We start from the raw sequence: 27,614 nt of genomic DNA on the forward strand, positions 1-27,614 counted from the left end.
AGGCCAAGTACTTACCAGTGACTTCTGGCAATCCCTCAGGGCCTCAAACTCCCCCCAGTGGTGGCTCTACTACCCCTCTTGAGATTCGGGCTCCTTCTGGGTACCCCAGTACTGGTATGCAACAACGCTTGGCTTCCTCAGGGCCCTATCGACCACCTGGTACCTTTCTACTAGGCCCACTAGGTCATCTGAATTTCAGGAGTCCCCCTGGGCTACCCAGTTCTGTACCAGTCTAGGGAGAGAGTGGATAAATCTGTCCATTGCGATCCGCTCTACCATTTGGGCTGGGGTGGAGGACTCCGGCTGCAACCATTTCTGTACCAGATGCAGCAGATCAAATATTTGGGAGCAAGGGGATTTATCACCGCAATATGCCCAGTGGAGGACCCTTTGAGCGTGGACGGATATAGTCACTTCTTAGTGTGCAAGATCTCAGTTTTCAGTTTGGAATATTGCTGGACATCCTGTAAGGCCAGGAAATAATAAGCCTTCAGGGCTCGACAGTCAAATAGGGGGCCAGCACCTCCGCCCACTGCTCCTGCGGCAGCTTCTCTCTCTGCTACCCTTTCAAACACAGTCAAAAAGGCTTCCACATCATCTTCCGGGGTCATTTCTTGTCTTACCGCTTTCCGGACTTATGTGTCGTTATCACCTGGACTTGGGGGAGGGGTGGTATATCTGCTGTGTACTTCCCCAGCTAGGAGTTCGATCTGCTGTTGTTTCTGTTGGATATGCTGCATCAGGAGTTTTTTTGTCTCCTGCTCCCAATGCTGCTGCAGCTCTCGTTGCCGCACTTTTATTGGTATATGGTCTCCCATCCAGGTATTTATGGCACCCCTCTTACCCCAATCCCGGTACGCAGGGTACCCTCATCCCTGCTACGCATGGCACCCTTCATCCCTGCTACGCATGGCACCTCATCCTTGTATGTATGGTACCCCTCATCCCTATCCTGGTATGTATAGTACCCTCATCCTGGCATGCATAGCACCCAATCCCTCATCCTGGTATGCATGGCTTTCTCATCCCCCAATCCTGGTATGCATGACAATCCTCATCCCCCGACCCTGGTATGCATGGCACCTCATCCCTCATCCTGGTATGTATAGTACCCCTCATCCTGGCATGCATAGCACCCAATCCCTCATCCTGGTATGCATGGCTTTCTCATCCCCCAATCCTGGTATGCATGACAATCCTCATCCCCCAACCCTGGTATGCATGGCAACTCATCCCTCATCCTGGTATGTATAGTACCCCTCATCCTGGCATGCATAGCACCCCATCCCTCATCCTGGTACGCATGGCACCTCTCATCCTGGCATGCATGGTACCCCATCCCTCATACTTATCCTGGTAAGTATAGTACCCCTCATCCCCAATCCTGGTACACATGGCACCCCTCATCCCCAATCCAGGTACGCATGGCACCCCTCATCCCCAATCCAGGTACGCATGGCACCCTTCATCCCCAATCCAGGTACGCATGGCACCCCTCATCCCCAATCCAGGTACGCATGGCACCCCTCATCCCCAATCCAGGTACGCATAGCACCCCTCATCCCCAATCCTGGTACGCATGGCACCCCTCCTCCCCATCACACAAGCAAAAAAGTAAACACTTACACTCACCTTTCTTCCCTGTGCTCCAGCACTGTGTCCCGTTCTGCCGGAGGAGGAGGAGTGTGGCGCAGGAGTACCCGCGTGCCCATACCACGCTGTCCGGCGCCATTTTGCTGAAGACACACTGCAAATGTGTCTTCAGCAAAATGGCGACGGATAGCGTTATGCGCATGCGCCGATTCCGACATGTCACTCCTGCCCTGGTTTACAGCGAGAAGAGAGGTGCAGCGGCAACGCTCCTCCCGGTCAGGTCTACGCATACCGCGATCTCCATCGCCATACATACTCCTCTTAGCTGTAACGGCTCCATGCGTTCTTCTGTCTGGAGCCAGACTGCGCGTCGCGCATGCGCAGTCTGTAAAGGCTTCAAACAGAGACACGCATCTCTGTCTGTAGCCTTTATAGACTGCGCAAGCGCGATACGCCTGCGCAGTCTGGCTCCAGACAGAAGACCGCATCGAGCCGTTACAGGTAAGAGGAGTGTATGGCACCGGAGATAGAAGTATGCGTAAGCACTGAACGCATACCGCAATCTCCAGAGTCATACTTACCTGACAGGGAGGAGAGTTGCTGCGGCGCTTCTCTTCGCCGGAGACCAGGGCAGGAGTGAGGAATCTGAATCGGCGCATGCGCAGAGCGCTATCCGGTGCCATTTTACTGAAGACACATTTGCAGTGTGTCTTCAGCAAAATGGTGTCGGACAGCGCAGTATGGGCACGTGCGTACTCCGGTGCCGCACTCCTCCCTGGCCTCTGGCAGAACAGGACACAGCAGCGCTGGAGCACAGGGAAGAAAGACGAGTATAAGTGTTTATTTTTTTGTATGTGTGCAGCGTAAAAGTGATGAGGGGTGCCATACATACCAGGATTGGGGGGTGAGGGGTGAGGGGCCCATGCATACCAGGATTGGGGGGGTGAGGGTGCCCATACATACCAGGTTTGGGGGGGTGAGGGGGCCCATACATACCAGGTTTGGGGGGTGAGGGGTGCCATACATACCAGGTTAGAGATGAGGGGTGCCATGTATACTAGGATAGAATGGTAGGGACAGGATGGGGGCAGCACAAATACCAGGATGGGGGCAGCACTACCAGCATGGGAGACCATATACCAATCAAAATACTCGCCACACGGGAGTAGAAGGGGCTCAATAGCTAGTATATATACTGCTCAAAAAAATAAAGGGAACACTCAAATAACACATCCTAGTTCTGAATGAATGAAATATTTTCATTGAATACCTTCGCTCTGTACAAAGCTGAATGTGCTGACAACAAACTCATCAAAGGAAATCAAATTAACCAATGGAGGCCTGGATTTGGAGTCACCCCTAAAATTAAAGTGGAAAAACACACTACAGGCTGATCCAACTTTGATGTAATGTCCTTAAAACAAGTCAAAATGAGGCTCAGTATTGTGTGTGGCCTCCACGTTCCTGTATGACCTCCCTACAATGCCTGGGCATGCTCCTGATGAGGTCGCGGATGGTCTCCTGTGGGATCTCCTCCCAGACCAGGACTAAAGCATCCGCCAACTCCTGGACAGTCTGTGGTGCAACGTGACGTTGGTGGATGGAGCGAGACATGATGTCCTAGATGTGCTCAATCGGATTCAGGTCTGGGGAACAGGCGGGCCAGTCCATACTTCAATGCCTTCATCTTGCAGGAACTGCTGACACACTCCAGCCACATGAGGTCTGGCATTGTCCTGCATTAGGAGGAACCCAGGGCCAACCGCACCAGCATATGGTCTAACAAGGGGTCTGAGGAAATCATCTCGGTATCTAATGGCAGTCAGGCTACATCTGGCGAGCACATGGAGGGCTGTGTGGCCCTCCAAAGAAATGCCACCCCACACCATTACTGATCTACTGCCAAACCGGTCATGCTGAACGATGTTGCAGGCAGCAGATCGCTCTCCACGGTGTCTCGAGACTCTGTCATGTCTGTCACATGTGCTCAGTGTGAACCTGCTTTCATCTATGAAGAGCACAGGGCACCAGTGGTGACTTTGCCAATCCTGGTGTTCCGTGGCAAATGCCAAGCGTCCTCTACGGTGTTGGGCTGTGAGCATAACCCCCATCTGTGGAAGTTGGGCCCTCATACCACCCTCATGCAGACACATGCACATTTGTGGCCTGCTGGAGGTCATTTGGCAGAGCTATGACAGTGCTCCTCCTGTTCCTCCTTGCACAAAGGCGGAGGTAGCGGTCCTGCTGCTGGGTTGTTGCCCTCCTACGGCACCCTCTACGTCTCCTGGTGTACTGACCTGTCTCCCGGTAGCGCCTCCAGTCTCTGGATACTACGCTGACAGACACAGCAAACCTTCTTGCCACAGCTCGCATTGATGTGCCATCCTGGATGAGCTGCACTACCTGAGCAACTTCTGTTGGTTGTAGAGTCCGTCTCATGCTACCACGAGTGTGAAAGCACAACCAACAGTCAAAAGTGACCAAAACATCCGCCAGAAAGCATTGGTACTGATATGTGGTCTGTGGTCCCCACCTGCAGAGCCACTCCTTTGAGGGTGTCTTGATAATTGCCAATAATTTCCATCTGTTGTCTATTCCATTTGCACAACAGCATGTGAAATTGATTGTCAATCAGTGTTGCTTCCTAAGTGGACAGTTTGATTTCACCAAAGTTTGATTTACTTGGAGTTATATTCTGTTTAAGGCTATGTGCCCACGATGCAGAAATGCTCCGGATTTTTTCCTGAGCGTTTCTGCATCTCTCTGGCAGAAAAAACTAATGCGGATTGTACATGCGGATTGTACATGCGTTTTTCCTGCCAAGGACAAGCGGAAGTGAAGCGTTCTTCCCATGCATTTCTGCATGCGGGTTGTCAAGTGCTTTCCAAGTGATTTTAGCATCACTTGGAAAGTGCTTGACAACTTGGTCACACTATATTTGCATGGATTTATATAGTGTGACCCAAAGAATGATAAAAAAACTAAATAAATATATACTTACCTTCTGATGGCCCCCAGTGTCCTTGTCTTGGCTTGCCGGCAGCTCACAGTACGCTAATGGACCTGGCGACGTCAGCGGTCATTGCCAACTATGGGTTTTCAACCAAGTACTAGAAATGAACATTTTATTTACAATTATTTAATCTGTCCAATTACTTTTGGTCCCTTTAAAAACAGGGTGGCACATGTTAAGGAGCTGAAACTCCTAAACCCTTCATCCAATTTTAATGTGGATACCCTCAAATGAAAGCTGAAAGTCTGAACTTCAACTGCATCTGTATTGTTTTGTTTAAAATTCATTGTGGTAAGGTCTAGAACCAAAATTAGAAAAATGTTGTCTCTGTCCAAATATATATGGACCTAACTGTATACACCTTGTAAGGCTTAGTGCCCACGATGTAGAAATTTTCCTGAGCATCTCTGCATCTCCATGGCAGAAAAACGCATGCGGTTTTTACATGCGTTTTAGCATGCGTATTTGCCATGCGTTTTTTCAATGCATTGTATAGGCAAATAAACATGCAGAAACACACAAGAATTGGTCATGTCAGGATTTTTTCAGAGAGTAAAATCCGCACAGAAAAAATCCTGACCATGTGCACTGAACTTGCAGAATGTCATAGGAAGTCATAGGATAAGGTATGCAATGCGTTTCTGTAGCGTTTCCGCGCTGCAAATCCGCACCAAAAACGCATCGTGGGCACACAGCCTTAGGGGTGAGGGTCTTTGTTTCCCGCTTCCTGTGGTATCATTTTAGCTTCCTGTTTTTTCATTGTCGGGGGTCTTTCCATGGGTTTTTGGTTGGTGTTGAATCCAGGTGCCGGTTGTCTTTAGTGCAATGTCTTTCACACTTTTTGGCCGTAAGGCTGAACTCTTGTTTGTTCAGGTGTTTGCTGTAATACAGGTGATGGAGGTGCCGGTGTCATTCCTGGAACAGATTTCATTCTTGCGGTTAGGTCCATGTTGATGTTCTGGATGGTTTGGCTGGGTACATCTTTACATCCTGGAAGCGGAGATGACAAAGATTTTGCTGTCCGGGAATTTTAGTTGTGTTGTCCTTGCTAGCTGGGTCAGTTGTCCTGTGATCTGTTGGTCTTGGTCTGGCAGATTGAAACTGCGTATAATTTGATTTGGGTTTGCAAAACGTGGATTATTGATGACTGCTGTCACCTGTTCAATAGTTGCACAGCGGATCTTATTGACCATTTTTCCTGGGAATAGCAGTGGTGTATTCAGGTACTTCCCATTTAAGTTAATTACACTGGTCAACACAAAAAAAATCATCAGCAAAGGTAATATGTCTGTTTTATGGAGTTTGATATGCTGATTCCTAAAATATGCTTAGTTTTGCCTCACAAAGTTTCTGATATAGAAGCATTTTTGTTATTATGTTATTTCTACATTTTCAATGCATGTGGTTTTTTCTATGTTATTCCCATTTTCATTGCTTGCCTTACTTAATTGTGAATTTTCTTACAGGGACATCAGTAAAGTTTTTAGTGAGTTTTATGGGAAGGAGTATTGACAGTGCAGTCAGCCAATGGCTGCTTCTCGGAAAGCCACATGTTATAGGGAGGAGCTAATTTATGAAGTGGTAAAATTTGAGTCAGTCAGAAAAGGATGGTGATGGCAGCAAGGACTGGCATGTGGCATGGCCTCTTACACTGATGTGTAACTCAGTGAGGGTCTCCACAGAGAGAGAACCTGAAAGCAGCCAGTATCACACTGAGAAACTGCCTGTCTGCAAGTGTTCATCTGTAAGGAATAGGCTGACCCGTTTACCTGACACCTGTATATAGTTATCTACCAGATTACCTCCAGTAAAATCAGTTCTAAATACAAGCTGCCTCTGTCATCTCTGGGGAAATATCTACATACCGGCTCATCGCATTTTTTTTTGAGTTTGTCACCACCATTGAACTGAACTTACTCTGTTTGATCTGATTTAAAGGAGAAAAATGCCCCGACAGTGTACAATCATCCGCACAGATTCTGCCATGTGTATGGTTCTTTTACACCAAAAGGCCAAGTACGTTCAATCACTCATGATATTAAAATGATGTACAGATGTACTTTAACTGTCCACTTGGTGATCAAGACAAAAGCTGGGCTCCTCATGTGATATGCTCAAGTTGTTCAAATGGTCTTCGTGACTGGATAAATATGAGGAAAATGGCTATGCCATTTGCTGTTCCCATGATTTGGAGAGAACCCAAAAATCATAGTGATGACTGCTACTTTTGTTTTGTCAAACTGAAGGGCTTTTCTACAAAGAACAAACATAACATTAATTAACCAGAACATGAATCTGCGATTAAGCCAGTTCCATATGATACCTTGCCAGAGCTCCTGTACCACCGTTGTCTGGATTGGATGAAATTAAAGTAGAATATGGAGCTGAAGCTACTAGCAAAGGCATGAAGACCTCAAGACAAGATGAGTACAAACCTGATGGAGCAGCCGAGCAGCCAGAACGCTTTACTCAACAAGAAATAAAATATGTCATCAGAGACATGTCATTGTCAAAAGATAAAGCCGAACTTCTTGCATCTAGGGTGAAACAGAAGAATCTTCTTCATGATGATGTCAAAGTGTGTTATTACCGAAACAGAAATAACAGTGTAAGGCTGTGTGCCCATGATGCATTTTTTGGTGCAGATTTGCAGCGCAGAAACGCATTGCATACCTTATCGCATGACTTCCTATGACATTCTGCAAGTTCTGTGCACATGGTCAGGATTTTTTCTGTGCAGATTTTACTCGCAGAAAAAATCCTGACATGACCAATTCTTGTGCGTTTCTGCATGCAGATTTGCCTATACAATGCATTGGAAAAACGCATGGCAAATACGCATGCAAAAATGCATGCGTTTTTCTGCCAAGGAGATGCAGAAATGCTCAGGAAAATTTCTGCTTCATTTCTGCATCGTGGGCACTAAGCCGGAGGGTATGTGCACACGATGCAGAAATGAAGCAGAAAATTTCTGCATCATTTCTGCATCTCCATGGCAGAAAAAACGCATGCAGATTGTGCATGCATTTTTCCTGCGGAATACATGCGGATTCACATGCGTTTCCGCATGTGGATTGACAAGCGCTTTCCAGGCAATTTTAGCATCACCTGGAAAGTGCTTGACAACTAGGTCACACTATATAAATCCATGCAACCAGCATGGATTTATATAGTGTGACCAGAGAGAATGTATATACTTACCTCCGATGGCCCGCGCTGTCCCGCTCACTCCGTTCTCCCTCGCCGGCAACTTTGAATTGAAAGACCTGCCAACGTCAGCGTCACGTGACCCGTCACATGACTCTGACATCAGCGCAGGTCCTACAACTCACTGCAAGTGCCGGGAAGCAAGCCGGAGCGGTGCGAGGGCCGACGGAAGGTAAGAATACATTTATTTTTTATTTTATTCTTTTTTTACAGCTTTTTTAATGGTACCTGGGTGTGGATGAGACTCTCCTCTCCTCCACACCCGGGTACCATCCGCATATTAGAACGCGCCAATAACGCAAGTACAAATGCAGTCTTGCGGAATTGGCGCGTTCTAATGCAAGTCAATGGCGGCGAAATCGCCGCGTTTCCGCAAAATTAATTGACATGCTGCGGATTTTTGAGCACGGTGTTAACGCTGCGGAAAAATCCGCATCATGGGCACAGCACATGCGGATTTCAATTGGGGAACATTGCTGCCCTTCTACCATGCGTTTTTCATGCGTTTCCGTGGCGTTTACGCAACTGCAAAAACGCTGCGGAAACGCATTAAATACGCATCGTGTGAACTCAGCCTAACACAATTTTGCACAGTTGATCGACGAATGGTGTACTGTAACAATGTGAATGGCCTCTTTGAAGAACTGAATCTAAAGTAATTTGTTGCAGATTGGTGATTGTTTATTGACTCATCCCAGAGAAGTTTGAAAGCAGTGTTGCTTCACAATGGAAATATGAAACCATCACTCCCTATTGCTCACTCATGTCATCTAAAGGAAAGATATGAAAATCTGTCAGTTGTTTTGGATGCTATACAACAGGGGTCCTCAAACTTTTTAAACAGGGGGCCAGTTCACGGTCCCTCAGACCATTGGAGGGCCGGAATATAGTTTTTTAAAAAAACTATGAACAAATTCCTATGCACACTGCACATATCTTATTTTGAAGTAAAAAAACAATACAGGAACAAATACAATATTTAAAATGAAGAACAAGTAAAGTTAAATCAACCGGTATTTCAATAGGTAGGTAACTGTACCCAATAGGCAGCATAGTCCCCAATAGGCAGGTAAATGTCCCCAATAGGCAGCATAGGTCCTCAATAGGCAGGCTGTTCCCCCCTTATAATGCCCTATGCAGGCTGTTCCCCCCCTTATAATGCCCCATGCAGGCTGTTCCCCCCTTATAATGCCCCATGCAGGCTGTCACCCCCCATATAATGCCCCATGCAGGATGCCACCCCCCATATAATGCCCCATGCAGGATGTCACCCCCCATATAATGCCCCATGCAGGATGTCACCTCCCCCCCATATATTGCCCCATGCAGGATGTCACTCCTCCCCATATAATGCCCCATGCAGTATGCCCCCCCCATATAATGCCCCATGCAGCATGTCACCCCCCTATAATGCCCAATGCAGGATGTCACCCCCCCCCATATAATGCCCTATGCCTCCATACATTAAAAAAAAAAAAAAAAATCAAATACTCACCTCACTCCTCCTCACCTGCTCCGGTCCAGACTCCAGCGTCGCCAGCTTCTTCCCGCTCTGCGCTGCCTGTGATGGCTCAGGGGAGGGCGCGGTAGAAAGACATCACCGCACCCTCTGACCTGAGACGTCACAGGGAGCGCACAGCAGGAAGACAGCGGATCTGCGGAGGCACGGGGAGAGGTAAGTATCTGGCTGCCGGGGCCCTGAGCAAGCGGGGGGAAGGGCGGGCGCTGGCATCGCTCTCCTCCGCCCATAGCCCCGAAGGCCGGATAAAAATCCTCAGCGGGCCGCATGTGGCCCGTGGGCCATAGTTTGAGGACCCCTGCTATACAAAATAAGCATCATCAGTGGAGATTTGAAAGCGATTGGTCTGCTAATGGGAATGCAAGGAGGTTTCACTAAATATTGTTGCTTCTTTTGTTTATTGGACAGTGGAAATACAGTAGAGCACTATGGTCGACGTGATTGGGGACAGAGAAACATCTATGCTCCAGGTAGACATAATGTACATCATAATTCTTTAGTTGCTCCAACAAAAATCTTTCTTCCTCTACTACATATAAAGTTGGGATTGATTAAAAACTTTGTGAAAGCCATGGCAAAGACAAATTCACAAGGGTTCCAGCACATTTCACAGAAATTTTCCAGCATTTTACCAGCAAAACTGAAGGAAGGGGTATTTGTTGGTCATCACATCAGAGAGTTTATGAGAGATGATGTGTTTGAAGGAACTCTAAATGATAAGGAATGGAGAGCTCAGAAAAGCTTCAAGTTGATCTGTGAAAACTTCTTAGGAAAAAATAAATCTCCAGAATATGTTGAAAGTGTTGAGGAACTGCTAAATGCATACCAGTGTCTTGGATGTCACATGTCTCTGAAAATGCACTTTTTGCATTCACATTTAGATTTCTTCCCTCCAAATCTTGGGGATGTAAGCGATGAACAAGGCAAGCAGTTTCACCAGGACATTTAAGTAATGGAACACCGCTACCAGGGTTTTTGGAATGACTCAATGATAGCAGATTACTGTTGGATGTTATATAGGGACAACCCTGAAAAATCTCATCAACGACGGTCTAATGTCAATAACTTTTATTTTTTTCTCATAATATGGTTTCTATTTTGCATGTGAAATTATTTTGGTTCAATAAAAACTTTTTTTTAAGGTCAAGCATTTTTTTCTGATATGTAGATTACTGTTTTCTTCTATTGATCTTATTTCTGGTTCACTTTTATTAGTTTCAGGTTCCTTCATATTGTTGGGGTTATTTGGCATCTAGGCTTCCTGGCCACGGGAGGTCAATATGTTTGCATTCCTCCTTGTTTCTATGGACCCTCCTGGCTCAGATGTCCAGTTGTCTGGTTTTAGCTTTTCTATCTCCCATCTCAGCTTAACATTTTGTTGATGCAGTTAACACATTGCGCCTTGCATTTCCTGCAGTGCAGACCTGTATTTACATTCCAATTTGTTTTTCACATTAATTACTTAGTCATTTGCATTTTTGTCACCGATGTTTCTTTGATGCTCTCCCTTAAGTGTTTTCAGTTAAGATAGACCAAGGATGTCAAACTCAAATACACAGAGGGCCAAAATTAAAAGCTTGGTCAAAGTCGCAAGCCAACCTTGCTATTTATTTAAAAAAAAAAAAAAAAAGTCTACAATTGAGGATGTTTTTCCTTATCAAATGTAACAATGAAACTATGGAAGCACACTTAAAGGGATTTTACCATGAATAAAGTACATTTTAATTAATAGATCTTAGAATTAAGTCCTCCATACAGAGTAATGGGCCAACACATAGTCCTTCATACAGAATAATGGGCCCTACATAGTCCTTCATACAGTTTAATGGCCCCACAGACTCTTCCATATAGCATAATGGCCGCAAATAGTCCCTGGCATCGCAGGCTAATATAAACACCCTGAGGGCCAGATTTGGCCCACAGGCAAGAGTTTGACATATGTGCGATACAGTCTCTGAGGGTCTCGGGTGAAGGGTGTGAAGCATTGGGACAGAAGTGGTGCCTCTGGAGGTCTCTGTAGAGGTGTTCACATCAGAGGTGAATGGGATTTGATGTTCTTTGTAAGTTTGGGCTTGCAGTCTAAGGGTACGTGCCCACGATCCGAAATGGCAGCGGTTTGGACGCAGCTCACCTGCGCTATGTCCAAACCGCTGCGTTGTACAGTACAAGCAAAATGGATGTGATTTATAGAAATCCCATGCCCACTGTGCTTTTATTTGACACAGCATAAACTCACCGGCGGCGCAGCACGTCAATTTCTAGCGTCTCCGCACAATAGAATGTATAGGGTGCGGTAAATCCGCATGTTTCAATGAACGCATGCAAATTTACCTACGTGATTAGAACGCAGCGCTTAGGACGCGGCGAAAACACATTGTGTCCAAAGCACTACTGATTCTTGATCGTGAGAACGTAGCCGAATAAGAGAAACGGTTTTCAAATTGTTGTAGATTTTCCTCAGTCACTTGTACCATGACAGTGCTACTGATGTACAGGTTGATAGTAAGCGAGTTGCACTCGTCATTTTCATGGTTTCTAATTGTGATCTGTAGACCCTTACTGGTATCACGCTTGGTTATATATTTATATTGCTTGCACAGGGCGGTGTGCCAGACCAGAGGCTGCTCTGCAAATGATAAAACATTATTTTTTCTTTTGTCTTCCTCTTTAGAAGTAAAGTCAGTAAACGTGGTCTCTAGGTTCTCTAATTGAGGCATTTTTATGGCTTTATTTGTATGAGTGCTCTTTTGCTTCTCAGAGAGTGTGATCTCCAGGATCTCTGACCCCCTGTTGGCTTGTGTCCCTCTGTACTACGATCATTTACTTTGTTCTTATTGTCATGTTCTAAATTTGGATTTTTCATTTTTGTAATTATTGTAATCCTTATTTCTAAGCGGACTAAATGTTTTTTCCAGTATTTCTATATCATTTGTGTGTGTATCTAGGCTGCAGAATGCTGACAGTTTGTAATCTACTCCCTGTCCGCATTCTGCATGGTTGTCTAGGTATCACACCTAGTCACGTGAGCAACTCTCTCCTGATTCTGGGGGACCTGCTCACTTCCCAACTAGAGCTTTCCTATCTATCAGAAACTCCCCCAGTCTCTGTCGGACCCTCCCCCTGCCTTCTGCTCCAGTCTGTGCAGCACATAGTGCCAGGCAGCAGGGGAATGAATCAGCTTATTGGATTAATCAGGAAGGAAAAGGCTTCTACATAGAGTATAATGTGCTATGTGTAATCCTCCCTGGATCCATCCAGCCATTCCTCCCTGTGACGCTCTCACCACTGTGAATGTGAACTGGAGACAATTGAAGCTCAAACACCACTGTGGATGCGCTGTGAAGTGCAGTGTCACACTTAAATGTTTCAGATCACAAAACAAATTTAAATATTAGTCAAAGATAACACAAGTAAAGAAAAAATGCAGTTTTTAAATGAAGGAATTTATTAAGGAAAAAAGAAAGTCAAACCTACAGGGCCTGTGTGGGAAAAAGTGATTACCCCCTAAACCTAATAAATGGTTGGGCCACCCTTAGTAGCAGCAACAACTGCAATCAAGCATTTGCGAAAACTGGCAATGAGTCTTTTACAACGCTCTGGAGGAATTTTGGCCCAGAATTGTTGTAATTCAGCCACATTGGAGGGTTTCAGAGCATGAACCATTTTTTAAGGTCATGCTACAGCATCTCAAATCGGATTATGATCAGGACTTTGGCTAAGCCACTCCAAAGTCTTAATTTTGCTTTTCATTCAGAGGTGGACTTGCTGGTGTGCTTCAGGTCATTGTCCTGCTGAATAACCCAAGTGCAGTTCAGCTTGAGGTCATGAAAAAATAGCAGAACATTCTCCTTAAGGATTTTTTGGTATACCGCAGAATTCATGGTTCCACTTACTATAGCAAGTCTCCCAGGTCCTGAAGCAGCAAAACAGCCCCAGACCATCCCACTACCACCACATTTTAATTTTGGTATGAGGTTTCTTCTCTGAAATGCTGTGTTACTTCTACGCCAGATGTAATGGGACATACAACTTCTCAAAAGTTCAGCTTTTGTCTCGTCAGTTCACAGAGTATTCTCCCAAAAGTCTTGGCAATCAAGATGTTTTCTGGCAAAACTGAGGAAAGCCTTCATGTTCTTTTTGCTCAGCAGTTGTTTTCGTTTTGGAACTCTGTCATGCATGCCATTTTTGCTTAGTCTCTTCCTTATCGTTCAGTCATGAACACTAACTTTAACTGAGGCCTGCAGTTTTTTGGATGTTGTTTTGGGTTCCCTTGAGACCTTTTGGATTTGTCGTCGCTGCGCTCCTGAGGTAATTTTGGTTGGCCATTGTTACATGTTTTCGCCATTTGTGGATAATGGCTCTCACCGTGGTCCGCTGGAATCCCAATGCTTTAGAAATGGCTTTATAACTTTTCCCAGACAGATAGATCTCAATTACTTAGTTTTTCATTTGTTCCTGAATCTCTTTGGATCGCAGTATGATGTCTAGCCTTTGAGGATCTTTTGGTCTACTACATTTTGTCAGGCAGGTCCTATTTAAAGTGCACCGGTCAGCAGGATTGTGCTGAGTAAATCACATACACTGTCAGTTGGGCGCCATTACACTGACTAAAATGATACCTTGGTTGATGAAATCCGTCCTGTGGTTCTTGTGTAATCTTTATTTTCAGTTTTGTGATAATGATATTCTCGTGCTTCGGGACGGGCCTGTGGGGAGGGGCTTTATCTTGCGCCCTTCTTATATATTCACGTTCTGCGTTTTTGACAGGTCACTGACCCTTCAGAGACCAGCCTTTTATTTTGAACACTGCAAATGTAGTTTTGTGGGTCTAATCCAAAAATTGACATACAAAAAAATTGGCGGCACTGCCCGCGCAGTAGCATCTCTCGTTTGCGGTTAGATGATATTGCGCAAGCGCAGCTGGTCCGTATACGTCCAAATTTATACACCAACCTAGGCTTTTTAACATTTGAATGGTCTGGGCTAATTGTTGATTAAGCAGCGGTATTGAGTTTGCTACCAGGAGTAGGTCGTCCAGATATGGTATGATTATACCTTCCTTCAGGCCACTGCTACCTCCGTCATTAACTTGGTGAAGACATGAAGTGCTGAGGATAGGCCGAATGGCAGACACTAACTGGGAGTGATGAATTTTCCCCCGGTATCTTAGTGTGAATCTTAGGAATGCATGGCAGGCCCGATGAATGAGCACATGGTAATATGAGTCTGTTAAGTCTACTGTACACATTACAGAGTTTCTTTTTATTAATGGAATGATCGCTCTTATAGTTTCCATTTTGAATTTTTTGTATTTTATGCTCCGATTTAGGGGTTTTAAATTTATGATTGTGCGGAATTTTCCCGAGGGTGATTATTAAAGAAAAAAAAAAAAGAAGAGTAGAGTAGTGGCCCTGCCCTATCTCTAAAGATGGTACTGGTCTGACTACGCCGGTTTTTAACAGATCCCTGACATCTTTCCAGAGTCTTTCTGAAGCAGTTAGAAACAGCGGAACGGTAAGATGATATTGATGCGGTGGGGGATGGGCGAACTCCATTCTGTAGCCTATTCCCACGGTTCTCAAAATCCATTGGATTTTCCGTAATGGCCTGCCAACCCATGGAAAAAAAACGGCATCTTCCTCCTACTCTCATGGCGTCAGGGTCTTCCTGATGGGCCTGAGGTAAATCGAGTGGATTTACCCTTGCATTCTTTGGGATAACTCCATCTCCCCGATTTACCTTTTCCTCTGTAATCCTGGTTCTGGGATGCTAGAGCAGTGATATTTTTTTGGTTTTTCCTCCGGAAATATCTTCTTTTCATCTGAGGCTCTTTCTAGAATTTTATCTAGAACTGGCCCAAACACATTGCCTCCTGAAAAGGGAATTGCACACAGCTTATTTTTGGAATGGGAGTCCCCTGACCAGGATTTCAGCCATATAGCCCTCCTTGCGGAATTGGATAGGACACTGTTCCTAGCCGAGAACCTTGCAGATTCTGCGGACGCGTCCGCCATAAACTGGGTGGCCGATTTTAGTATGGGAATGGAATTGAGGGTGACCTCCCTGGATGTATTAGATTTTATTAGTGAGGACAGTTCATCTATCCAGAGAGACATGAATCTGGATACCAAAGTTGTGGCTATATTTGTTTTAATGACCGCGGCTGATGCTTCCCAACTTCTCCTTAGGAGCCCATAAGCTTTTCTATCCATGGCATTTCTAAGGCACGATGAATCCTCAAAAGGAATTGACGTCTTCTTCGCCACTCTGGCCATAGGGATGTCAATCTTCGGGACTTCGTCCCAACTCTTGATCTCCTTAGGGGTAAAGGGAAGCCTAGCCCTGAATTCCCTCGGAATGGTCAGACGTTTCTCTGCGTCCTCCCATGTCTATAGGATCATGGATTTTATGTATTCATAAACCGGGAACATCCTCTTCCTCTGGGTTCTTAGTCCCTCGAACGTTTCATCTTGTATAGTATGTGGGGCGTGAGTATCTTCAACCCCCATAGTATTTCTTACAGCTCTTATTAACTCATCCGTGTTTTCGGATGAGAAGAGATCTCTCTTCCGGTCCTCCGAAGGGGTTTACGGGGATATAGCTCCCGTTTCTAGGCCCTGATCAGAATCGTAAGAAATTATTTCCTCCTCCGATGATTCCTCCATTTCCCATCTGGCTCTTTTATGGCGGGATGGCTCCTGAACAGTCTGTGGCGGCTAAGGCTGGAGACTGTTCTTTGGACTTCTTTGCATATCATAGCCTGCATGACGGCCATAAGGGTGGATTGCTCCTCCTTGAGGACTTTAGCTATACATTCAGCACAAAGCTGTTTTTTATGCACTTCAGGTAGCCGGATATTACATGTAGGGCATCTCTTTGGCTTTTCACGGGAATATGTATTTGATCCTAAGGTGCCCCTCTCCTAAAAATTTTTTTTTTTAAAAAAGACAGGAGAATTTTAATTATTACATACCCCAATGTAATACTAGGGAGAATAGCAGGGATCCTCTCTGGTGCTAACTCACACTGCCCAGGGACAGCTCCGATTGTGTCTCTGAACGCGCCTGATTGGAATCCATGACCAGAAAACAGGACACAATACACAGGAGGATAAGTACCCTTTTATAGGGTTTTACCTTGATCCAGGTGGTTCAAGGAGGACGCCATCAAAGACTTCCTGTGTTCCACAGTGGAACGCACACTGCACCGACTGGATCAGAGATTCCCCTCGAAATCGGAAATGCGTTCCAGCCTGGAACGCATCAGCGTCATCATCAAGCGTCCAGACTGGAAGTGCGCTTCTGATGGAGCGCACACTGAGCTCTTGATGAAGGAAGCCTGCAGGGGGATGTAGCGTGGCACCGAAAGCCCTTCTGAGAGGGAGGCGGTGGCGTGAGGAGCAATCATCCCACTCTACTGACAGGCAGAGGGACCTCTTTAGTGAGGTTTCAGCCCAGAGAATCGTGACAGCAGAAAGGGGAGAGATGTGTCCCCACTCCTCCCCCCATCCCACTGGGCTTCCAGGTAGGAATCTTCGCGCCGATACACACCTCTGAATCTGTGACAGGAAAAACACTGAGGGAGTGGTGGAATGGGGTGGGGGTTAACTTCATGTGTTTCCTGTCCCTAGAGGATAAGAAGGACAACCTCCGGGCGTGCCGTCATGAGGGACGTCCTGGGGAAATAGAGATTACACAAAAACAACAGGACTGATTTCATCAACCAAGGTATCATTTTAATCAGTGTAATGGCACCCACCTGACAGTGTATGTGGTTAACTCTAAATAATCCTGCTGACGTGTGTTTTAAGTAATTTCTTAACTGAGAACAGACATGGCAGTGATCAGGCCTGTGTGTGGCTAGGGAAATTGAACACAGCTTCCCACAGATGTGATAAACCACAGTTAATTTATGCTTTATGGGGTGCGTGGGGGAATCACTTTTTCACACAGGGTCCCGTAGGTTTGGATTTCTTTTTCTTTTAATAAAGACCTTCATTTAAAAACTGCATTTTGTGTTTACTTGTATTATCTTTGTTTAATATTTAAATTTGTTTTGTGATCTGAAACATTAAAGCGTGACAAACATGCAAAAGAATAAGAAATCAGGAAGGGGGCACACACTTTCACATCACTGTATGTATGTGTACATATGTATATATATGTACGTACTTAAGTACATATATAAATATAGTGTATATAGTGTGTTGTGTTTGTGATGTGTATACACACACACACTTTTTTATCAAGTAAATGACACTAGAAATGTGGCACGTTTACAAATATGCACCAGCATTTGAGAGGATCTGATGTCACATGGGATGGGCACAACACAAAGCACATGACTGAGGAGTTTAAAATTTCACATGTACTCATTTATACAGACATGCTAGTCTGAAACATTACAGCCGTTAGAAGAGCTGTCAGAAAAAAATTGTGCTCAAGGCTGCTTGTGAACATTGATTTCCACTAATGCATTTCCCAGTTAAAGAAAAATAAATAAGATACCTCTAAAGCATTGAAATAACCAACCGCCTCTTTTTCTCGTTCTTCCTTTTCCAATTCCAGACTCTCCAGCTGGCGACTTTGTTTTCCATTAGTCAGAACAAGTTGTTGTTGGCGATAGTGTAATTTATTCATTTCTTCTTCTAACTGTGCCTGAATGAAATATTGTAAAATGTTAACTTCTCAGTTTACAAGACAAGCAAGCAAATATATTGAAGGAAAGCAGAAAATAGGTGCCAAATTCTAATTTATGATTACATCAAACAGCTAAAAGAATAGCTAAACAACAGAAGTGGTATATAAATTTAACTCATTCAGCAACTACAAGGGTCATGCCAGCACTGTTTCTAACTGTAAAACAATAGATCAGGAGTCTCAAACACAAGAATACCAAGATGGGGGACATCATTACAAGAGGAAGGAGGGTAACGGGGTTAAGTGCATGAAAGAGGACAATTACTGAATGTGAGCCAGGTCACGGGACATTACTACAAGAAAATAGCCACACTGAGATACATTATTACAGAAAGGAGCTCTAGAAAGGAGACATTACAGGATGGGGGCAATTATTACAGGATGGGGACAGGATGCCATTACAGGATGGAGAACAATATTCCTTGGGCCCATTGTGAGACAATTTTTTTGATTGTTGAACACTAGTACTCCACAATGGAGGACATTAATAGTTTCCATTGCAACCTGAGGTCAAGTAATGGCCTTCAGGTCAGTCAGCTATGATGGCCAGTAAGGCCTTGCAATAAGCAGGCGAAGGGTCATTGTAAAATGGACAGATCTAATATCATGCAGCCCATAATTATTGCAGAATATTAGATCAGCAGCTCAGTTTATACAGTCGCATGTAAAAGTTTGGGCACCACTGGTCAAAATTACTGCTATTCTGCACAGTTAAGCAAGAAATTATTTTTAAAAGGCCTAAAGTAACAGATACTATTTATTTTATATTTTAGGAAAAAAAAATTGACAAGGTTACTTACCGGTAGCCAGTTTTTCCAGAACCCATGACAGTAGACCTGAGAGAGGGATCTGCCCCACCGACAGGAAACAGTCTGAAATAAAAGGGCGGTACCTCTCCCCTGCTTAAGTTGGTTACAGAGCATGAGAGTACCTCCATGAAAAAAATTACACACATAACAAACACCACATCACACAAGCACCCGACTATAGTGCACACCCATATGGTGGGAAAGGCTGGGGAATATATGGGTGCTGTCATGAGTTCTGGAAAAACTGGCTACCGGTAAGTAACCTTAGTGATAGGACACCTAAGAGACTTTTGGAGAATGTGAAACACCTTAGGGAGGGACCACTGCTTGAAGCACCTTTCTCCCAAAGATAAGGTCAACAGAGGAGGACAGATACAACCTATAGTGCTTAAAGAAGGTGGATGGTGTGGACCAAGTAGCAGTCTTACATATCTGGTCTATTGATACCCCTGCTCTTTCAGCCCACGAGGTCGCCACAGCTCTGGTGGAATGAGCTTTGATACCATCCGGGACCGGAACACCATTAGACAAGTAGGCTATACTAATGACCTACCTAAGCCACCTAGCGATGGTACATTCTGTCACCCCGTAACCCTTCCTACTCCCTTGATACGCTAGAAACAGGGAATTATTCTTCCTCCACTGACTGGTCATGAATATATATTGTAATAGTGACCTAACATCTAGATTATGATTTCTAGCTTCTCCTAAATTTTTAGGATTGTTGTAAAATGAAGGCAAGATAATTTCTTGGGTACGATGGAATTTTGAAGCTACTTTAGGGAGATATGCTGAATCTGGCCTTAGTACAATTCTGCCTTTAGATATTTGCATATATGGAGGATTCACTGAAAGGGCCTACAGGTCACTCACTCTACGAGTGGATGTTAACGCTACTAATAAAATAGTTTTAAATGGGGAAAATTTTTGCTGAAAGATCCTGTAGAGGCTCAAATGGGTCTCCCGTTAGAGCATTCAGAACCAGAATCCGGTCCCAAAGAGGAATTCTGGGATCCCGAACTGGTCTGGACCTGTCACAGGCCTTAATGAACCTTGAAACCCATCTGTTACCCGCCAGGTTACAATTATACAATGCCCCTAATGCTGATACCTGCACTTTAAGTGTTCTGATTGCCAACCCCAGATCGCACCCTTTTTGTAGGAACTCTAGGATGGGCTTATCGGAGGTTTATGACTTAATAGGATCCCTAAAAATTTTAGGAACTTTTCCCATATCCTGTCATAAATTTTAGTTGCGATAGGTTTCCTACTGGTCAGTAGGGTGGAAACTACGCCTGGAAAAAACCCTTTGTTACTTAATATTGCCCTCTCAAATTTCACGCTGCAAGATGGAAATCTTTGACTTGTGAGTGGAATACTGGCCCTTGTATAAGAAGGTCTGGCCTCTCCGGCAGGATTCGAGGATTTAATATTGACATTTGCCAGAGTAGAGAAAGCCAAGGTCTTTTTGGCCAAAAGGGGGCAATTAGAATTATTCTCGACTGATCCTCTCAGATCTTTCTCACTACTCCCAGAATTATCACTATTGGAGGAAAGGCTTATGCTTTTTTGAAATTCCAGGGCACCTCGAGGGCATCTACTGCATATGGTTTTTCTGTCGGGTCTAACAAACAGAACTTTTCTACTTTCCTGTTGGATCTGCTGGCTATTCTCGAAGGTTCCAGCCTAATTTTTGCAGGATCGACATGACTTCTGTCAATTGAGCCGAACAGTGGTCTTCCATCTTTCCTACCACAAGGAAATAGTTCAAGTAGGGGATGATGACTATGTTCTTGATGTGTAAGAAGGCAGTCATCTTCGCCACTAGCTTGGTGAACACTCCTGGTGCTATTGAGAGTCCAAACAGCAGTTCCATAAACTGAAAATGTCTGATCCGCTCCTTGAGCCACTCTTAGGTACTTCTGATAGTCCGGATGGATCGAGATGTGGTAGCAGGCATCTTTTAGATCGACTACCGCCATAAAGCAATTGTGATGTAGAAGTTTTATTTCCATCTTACATGTATGATTTTCTACCCAACGGTTTAGGTTCTTGAGGTTGATGATGGTCCTGAAGGAACAGTCTGCTTTTTATCAAAAAGAGGGGAGAATATTATTTTCTTCTGTTTTGTTTGTCTGGGATCTCGTATAGGACTTGTTTTTCCATCAAGTTCAGGATTTCCGTTTCCAGGGCCATCTGCTCTTCTACTGACATCTTTATGAGGGTGACCACAAAAGACAGCTAGGGTATGTGATGGAAACGTATTTTTAAACCTTCTCTCACTATACCCAATAACCAATGACTGGAGGAGATGACCTCCAAGCCAGAATGAAGCGGGATAGCCTTCTGCCTACTTCCGACCTGGCATTATTGGGAGAGATTCTTTGAAGTGGAGGTGGGGGGACCTCCAAACATGCATCCTGACTCTTTTTATTCTTCAAGTCCCACTTTCTTTTTTGTCTCTGAGGATGTCCACGATTAAATCTTCTCCGAAAATAAGTCCTCCTTGTGTCACCGGAGAATCTTGGAAAACTTCTTTTTGACGCTTGCTTTCTCTAGGATGCCACAGCCTGTTCTTCTGTACAACGGGACAGGGTTGGGTAAGTGCAAAAAAACATATCAACTTACTTCACCGCCGTATTTCATACTAGGTCCCCATCAAGGACAGGAAACCAACTGAAGTGGGGGAGAGGTACCGCCCTTTTAATTCAGATGGCTCCTATCCTTGGTGGGGTGAATCCCTCTCTCAGGTGTGCAGTAATGGGTGAAGGGAAAATTTCATGTTATTATATTATAAAAATTACACAAAGGAAAATGGGTTGATGCAAAGTTTGGGCACCCTTGGAGATTTGTGCGCTCAGAAACTTTGACCAAGGTTTCAGACCTTAATTAGCCCGTTAAGGTTAGTGTTTGTTCACTATCAACGTTAGGAAAGATTAGGAAAGGCCAGGTAATGGAAATTTTCCAGCTTTATAAAAACCTAGCCTCCTCTAACCTTGTGCCAAAAAAAGAAAAAAGCAGCCATGGGTTCTTCTAAGCAGCTGCTTAGCACGCTGAAAATGAAAATGGTGAAGACCCACAAAGCAGAAGGCTATAAGAAAATAGCAAAGCATTTTCAAGTTGCCCTTTTCTCATTTTGAAATGTAATTAAGAAAGGACAGTTAACTGGAAAAGAGGAGGTCAATAAGGTCTGGAAGACCAAGCACAATTTCATTGAGTGCAGCTCAGAACCCCCGCTTGACTGCAAAAGACCTTCAGAAAGATTTAGCAGGCTCTGGAGTTGTGGTAAATTGATCTACTGTTCAGAGACACCTGCACAAATATGGCCTTCATGGAAGAGTCATCAGAAGAAAACCACTCCTGAATCCTCAATATAAAATTCAGTGTCAGAAGTATGCAAAAACATCTAAACAAGCTTAAGGCATTTTGTAAACAAGCAGGGCCGCCATCAGGGCATTACTGCCCTTACTGCTGTATGGGGCCCAGTGACCAGAAGCAAAAAGGTTGGGGCCCCACCAGCATGGGCCTCAAGCCCCACGGCCCCCTCTCTTTGCTTCACTTACCGGGCCCTTAGGAACAACAGTTCGGTGCATGATGCGGACGGAAATGAGCACTGTACCTTTAATCCGCGGCCAGGTGAATCATGGTCCTAGTCATGTGACACGCTGCGCTCTCATCTTCAATCCAGAGCAGAGCAGCAGTGTGCCACATGTGTTGCAGGGAAGGCGGCGGGCGGTAAGGCTGTGTGTGTTGCATCCTGGAGTATGGGAGGCTGCTGAGGGGATGCTGGTGAGGGAGGGGAGGCTGCTGAGGGGATGATGGTGAGGAGGGGAGGCTGCTGAGGGGATGCTGGTGAGTGAGGGGAGGTTGATGAGGGGAATGCTGGTGAGGGAGGGGAGACTGGTGAGGAAGGGAAGCTGCTGAGGTGAGGCAGTTGAGTGGCTGCAGAGCAGGGGCGCCAATTTTGTTTCAAGAGAATGCCAACCTCCGCAGACAGGCAGGGACGAGAAGTTGCTAAATGGGGTGCCCACCCTTCCCCTTTACTCTTAACTACATGATAATTTTTTTATATTGTCACTGAGTTATGTTTTGAGGTTTATTTATATTCTAGAATTTATAGGTTTTGAATCAATACTAATAAAGATATTTTTAGTAGTGTATAATCGGTGAATATATATGCAATAATATACCCGGTTTACATTTATTAATTCGGTGAATGCAGGCTAAGGCGGCGGTGGGCAAGCTGAGGTGACCATTTGATTTATCTTGACTGGGCGGCAGATCCACTGGCTGTGTGAATAGCTAACTTAAGTCCATGTATTACTTTGTCCACCAATTCAGTACGTAATTGTATGATGCAATCATTCCCTCCCACCTTCCAATTCCCAACTAAAATGTATAAGCTACTGGATAATCCTGATGCTGATGCAAAACCAAATGCCTAATTACAACATCAGGCGGCATCGCTCAGGATTCTCCAGAAGCTTATGAATTTTGGTTGTGGAGGGGAGGGAATTATTGATGGAATCTGCAATCAGAAATACAGATTATAAAAAAAAAAATCACAAACTGGTTACAATTAGTTAAAAAAAAAATGTATGTGACACATTCCCTTAACCCCTTAATAACCGGAGCATTTTCCGTTTTTGTTTTTTGCTCCCCTTTTTTCCAGAGCCAGAACTTTTTTATTTTTTGTGCAATATGGCCAGGTCAAGGCTTATTTTTTGCGGGACGAGTTGTACTTTTAAATGGCATCACTGGTTTTACCATATTGTGTACTGGAAAACGGGGAAAAAATTCCAAGAGCGGTGAAAATGCAAAAAAATAGCAATTCCACAGTTTCTTTTTACCACATTCACTGGATGCTAAAACTGACCTGCCATTTTTATTCTCCAGGTTATTACGAGTTCGAAGACACCAAAAATGTATAGATGTATAGTTTTTATTATTTAAGTGGTGAAAAAAAAATCAAAAGTTTGCTTAAAAAAAAAAAAAAAAAAAAAAATGGCGCCATTTTCCGAGACCCGTAGCGTCTCCATTTTTTGGGATCTGGGGCCAGGTGAGGGCTTATTTTTTTGCGCAATGGGCTGACATTTTTATTGATACCATTTTGGGGTAGATACAATGTTTTGATCGCCCGTTATTTTATTGCACACACACGTGTATGGCACACACACACACACACACACACGTGTATGGCACACACACACACACGTGTATGGCACACACACACACACACACGTGTATGGCACACACACACACACACACGTGTATGGCACACACACACACACACACGTGTATGGCACACACACACACACGTGTATGGCGCACACACACACACGTGTATGGCACACACACGTGTATGGCGCACACACACACACGTGTATGGCGCACACACACACACGTGTATGGCGCACACACACGTGTATGGCGCACACACACGTGTATGGCGCACACACACGTGTATGGCGCACACACACACACACGTGTATGGCGCACACACACACACACGTGTATGGCGCACACACATGTGTATGGCACACACACACGTGTATGGCACACACACACACACGTGTATGGCACACACACACACACGTGTATGGCACACACACACACACGTGTATGGCACACACACACACACGTGTATGGCACACACACACACACACGTGTATGGCACACACACACACGTGTATGGCGCACGCACACACGTGTATGGCGCACGCACACACGTGTATGGCGCACGCACACACGTGTATGGCGCACGCACACACGTGTATGGCGCACGCACACACGTGTATGGCGCACGCACACACGTGTATGGCGCACACACACACGTGTATGGCGCACACACACACACACACGTGTATGGCGCACACACACACACGTGTATGGCGCACACACACGTGTATGGCACACACACACACGTGTATGGCGCACACACACACACGTGTATGGCGCACACACACACACGTGTATGGCGCACACACACACACGTGTATGGCGCACACACACACACGTGTATGGCGCACACACACACACGTGTATGGCGCACACACACACACGTGTATGGCGCACACACACACACGTGTATGGCGCACACACACACACACACACGTGTATGGCGCACACACACACACGTGTATGGCGCACACACACACACGTGTATGGCGCACACACACACACGTGTATGGCGCACACACACACACACACGTGTATGGCGCACACACACACACGTGTATGGCGCACACACACACACGTGTATGGCACACACACACACACGTGTATGGCGCACACACACACGTGTATGGCGCACACACGTGTATGGCGCACACACACACACACGTGTATGGCGCACACACACACACGTGTATGGCGCACACACACACACGTGTATGGCGCACACACACACACGTGTATGGCGCACACACACACACGTGTATGGCGCACACACGTGTATGGCGCACACACACACACACGTGTATGGCGCACACACACACGTGTATGGCGCACACACACACGTGTATGGCGCACACACACACGTGTATGGCGCACACACACACGTGTATGGCGCACACACACACGTGTATGGCGCACACACACACGTGTATGGCGCACACACACACGTGTATGGCGCACACACACACGTGTATGGCGCACACACACACGTGTATGGCGCACACACACACGTGTATGGCGCACACACACACGTGTATGGCGCACACACACACGTGTATGACGCACACACACACACGTGTATGACGCACACACACACACGTGTATGGCGCACACACACACGTGTATGGCGCACACACACACACGTGTATGGCGCACACACACACACGTGTATGGCGCACACACATGTATATGGCGCGCACACACATGTATATGGCGCGCACACACATGTATATGGCGCGCACACACATGTATATGGCACACACACGTGTATGGCGCACACACACACATGTATATGGCACACACACGTGTATGGCGCACACACACATGTATATGGCACACACACACATGTATATGGCACACACACACATGTATATGGCACACACACACATGTATATGGCACACACACACATGTATATGGCACACACACACACATGTATATGGCACACACACACATGTATATGGCACACACATGTATATGGCGCACACACACATGTATATGGCGCACACACATGTATATGGCGCGCACACACATGTATATGGCACACACACACACGTGTATGGCACACACACGTGTATGGCACACACACACACGTGTATGGCACACACACACACACGTGTATGGCACTCACACACACACGTGTATGGCACACACACACACACACACGTGTATGGCACTCACACACACACACACGTGTATGGCACACACACACACACACACGTGTATGGCGCACACACACACACACGTGTATGGCGCACACACATGTATATGGCGCGCACACACATGTATATGGCGCGCACACACATGTATATGGCGCGCACACACATGTATATGGCACACACACGTGTATGGCGCACACACACACATGTATATGGCACACACACGTGTATGGCGCACACACACACATGTATATGGCACACACACGTGTATGGCGCACACACACATGTATATGGCACACACACACATGTATATGGCACACACACACATGTATATGGCACACACACACATGTATATGGCACACACACACATGTATATGGCACACACACACATGTATATGGCACACACACACATGTATATGGCGCACACACATGTATATGGCGCGCACACACATGTATATGGCACACACACACACGTGTATGGCACACACACACACGTGTATGGCACACACACACACACGTGTATGGCACACACACACACACGTGTATGGCACACACACACACACGTGTATGGCACTCACACACACACGTGTATGGCACACACACACACACACACGTGTATGGCACTCACACACACACACGTGTATGGCACACACACGTGTATGGCACACACACACATGTATATGGCACACACACACATGTATATGGCACACACACACATGTATATGGCGCGCACACACATGTATATGGCGCGCACACACATGTATATGGCGCGCACACACATGTATATGGCGCACACACACATGTATATGGCACACACACATGTATATGGCGCACACACACATGTATATGGCGCACACACACATGTATATGGCACACACACACACAAGTGTATGGCGCACACACACACACAAGTGTATGGCGCACACACACACACAAGTGTATGGCGCACACGCACACACAAGTGTATGGCGCACACGCACACACACACACGTGTATGGCGCACACACACACAAGTGTATGGCACACACACACACAAGTGTATGGCGCACACACACACAAGTGTATGGCGCACACACACACAAGTGTATGGCGCACACACACACAAGTGTATGGCGCACACACACACACAAGTGTATGGCGCACACACACACGTGTATGGCGCACACACACACACACACACACGTGTATGGCGCACACACACACGTGTATGGCGCACACACATGTATATGGCGCGCACACACATGTATATGGCGCGCACACACATGTATATGGCGCGCACACACATGTATATGGCACACACACGTGTATGGCGCACACACACACATGTATATGGCACACACACGTGTATGGCGCACACACACATGTATATGGCACACACACACATGTATATGGCACACACACACATGTATATGGCACACACACACATGTATATGGCACACACA

At 45.6% G+C, this 27,614-nt stretch overlaps 1 protein-coding gene across 10 annotated transcripts in view; it reads right to left on the bottom strand.

Moving 5' to 3' along the window:
* Positions 1–27,614, bottom strand: part of SPDL1 (spindle apparatus coiled-coil protein 1) — a 466,199-nt gene that overhangs the window by 277,318 nt on the left and 161,267 nt on the right. For all 10 annotated transcript variants that reach the window (XM_073651106.1, XM_073651101.1, XM_073651105.1 and 7 more), the window contains one exon: positions 17,840–17,989. In XM_073651106.1, coding sequence (XP_073507207.1) covers positions 17,840–17,989 — 150 coding nt within the window. The remainder of the gene's footprint in view (positions 1–17,839; positions 17,990–27,614) is intronic.

Source organism: Phyllobates terribilis, unplaced genomic scaffold (genome assembly GCF_046119375.1).
Source record: "Phyllobates terribilis strain yellow unplaced genomic scaffold, ASM4611937v1 Scaffold_11__3_contigs__length_659146591, whole genome shotgun sequence".
NCBI classification, from domain to species: Eukaryota; Metazoa; Chordata; class Amphibia; order Anura; family Dendrobatidae; genus Phyllobates; species Phyllobates terribilis.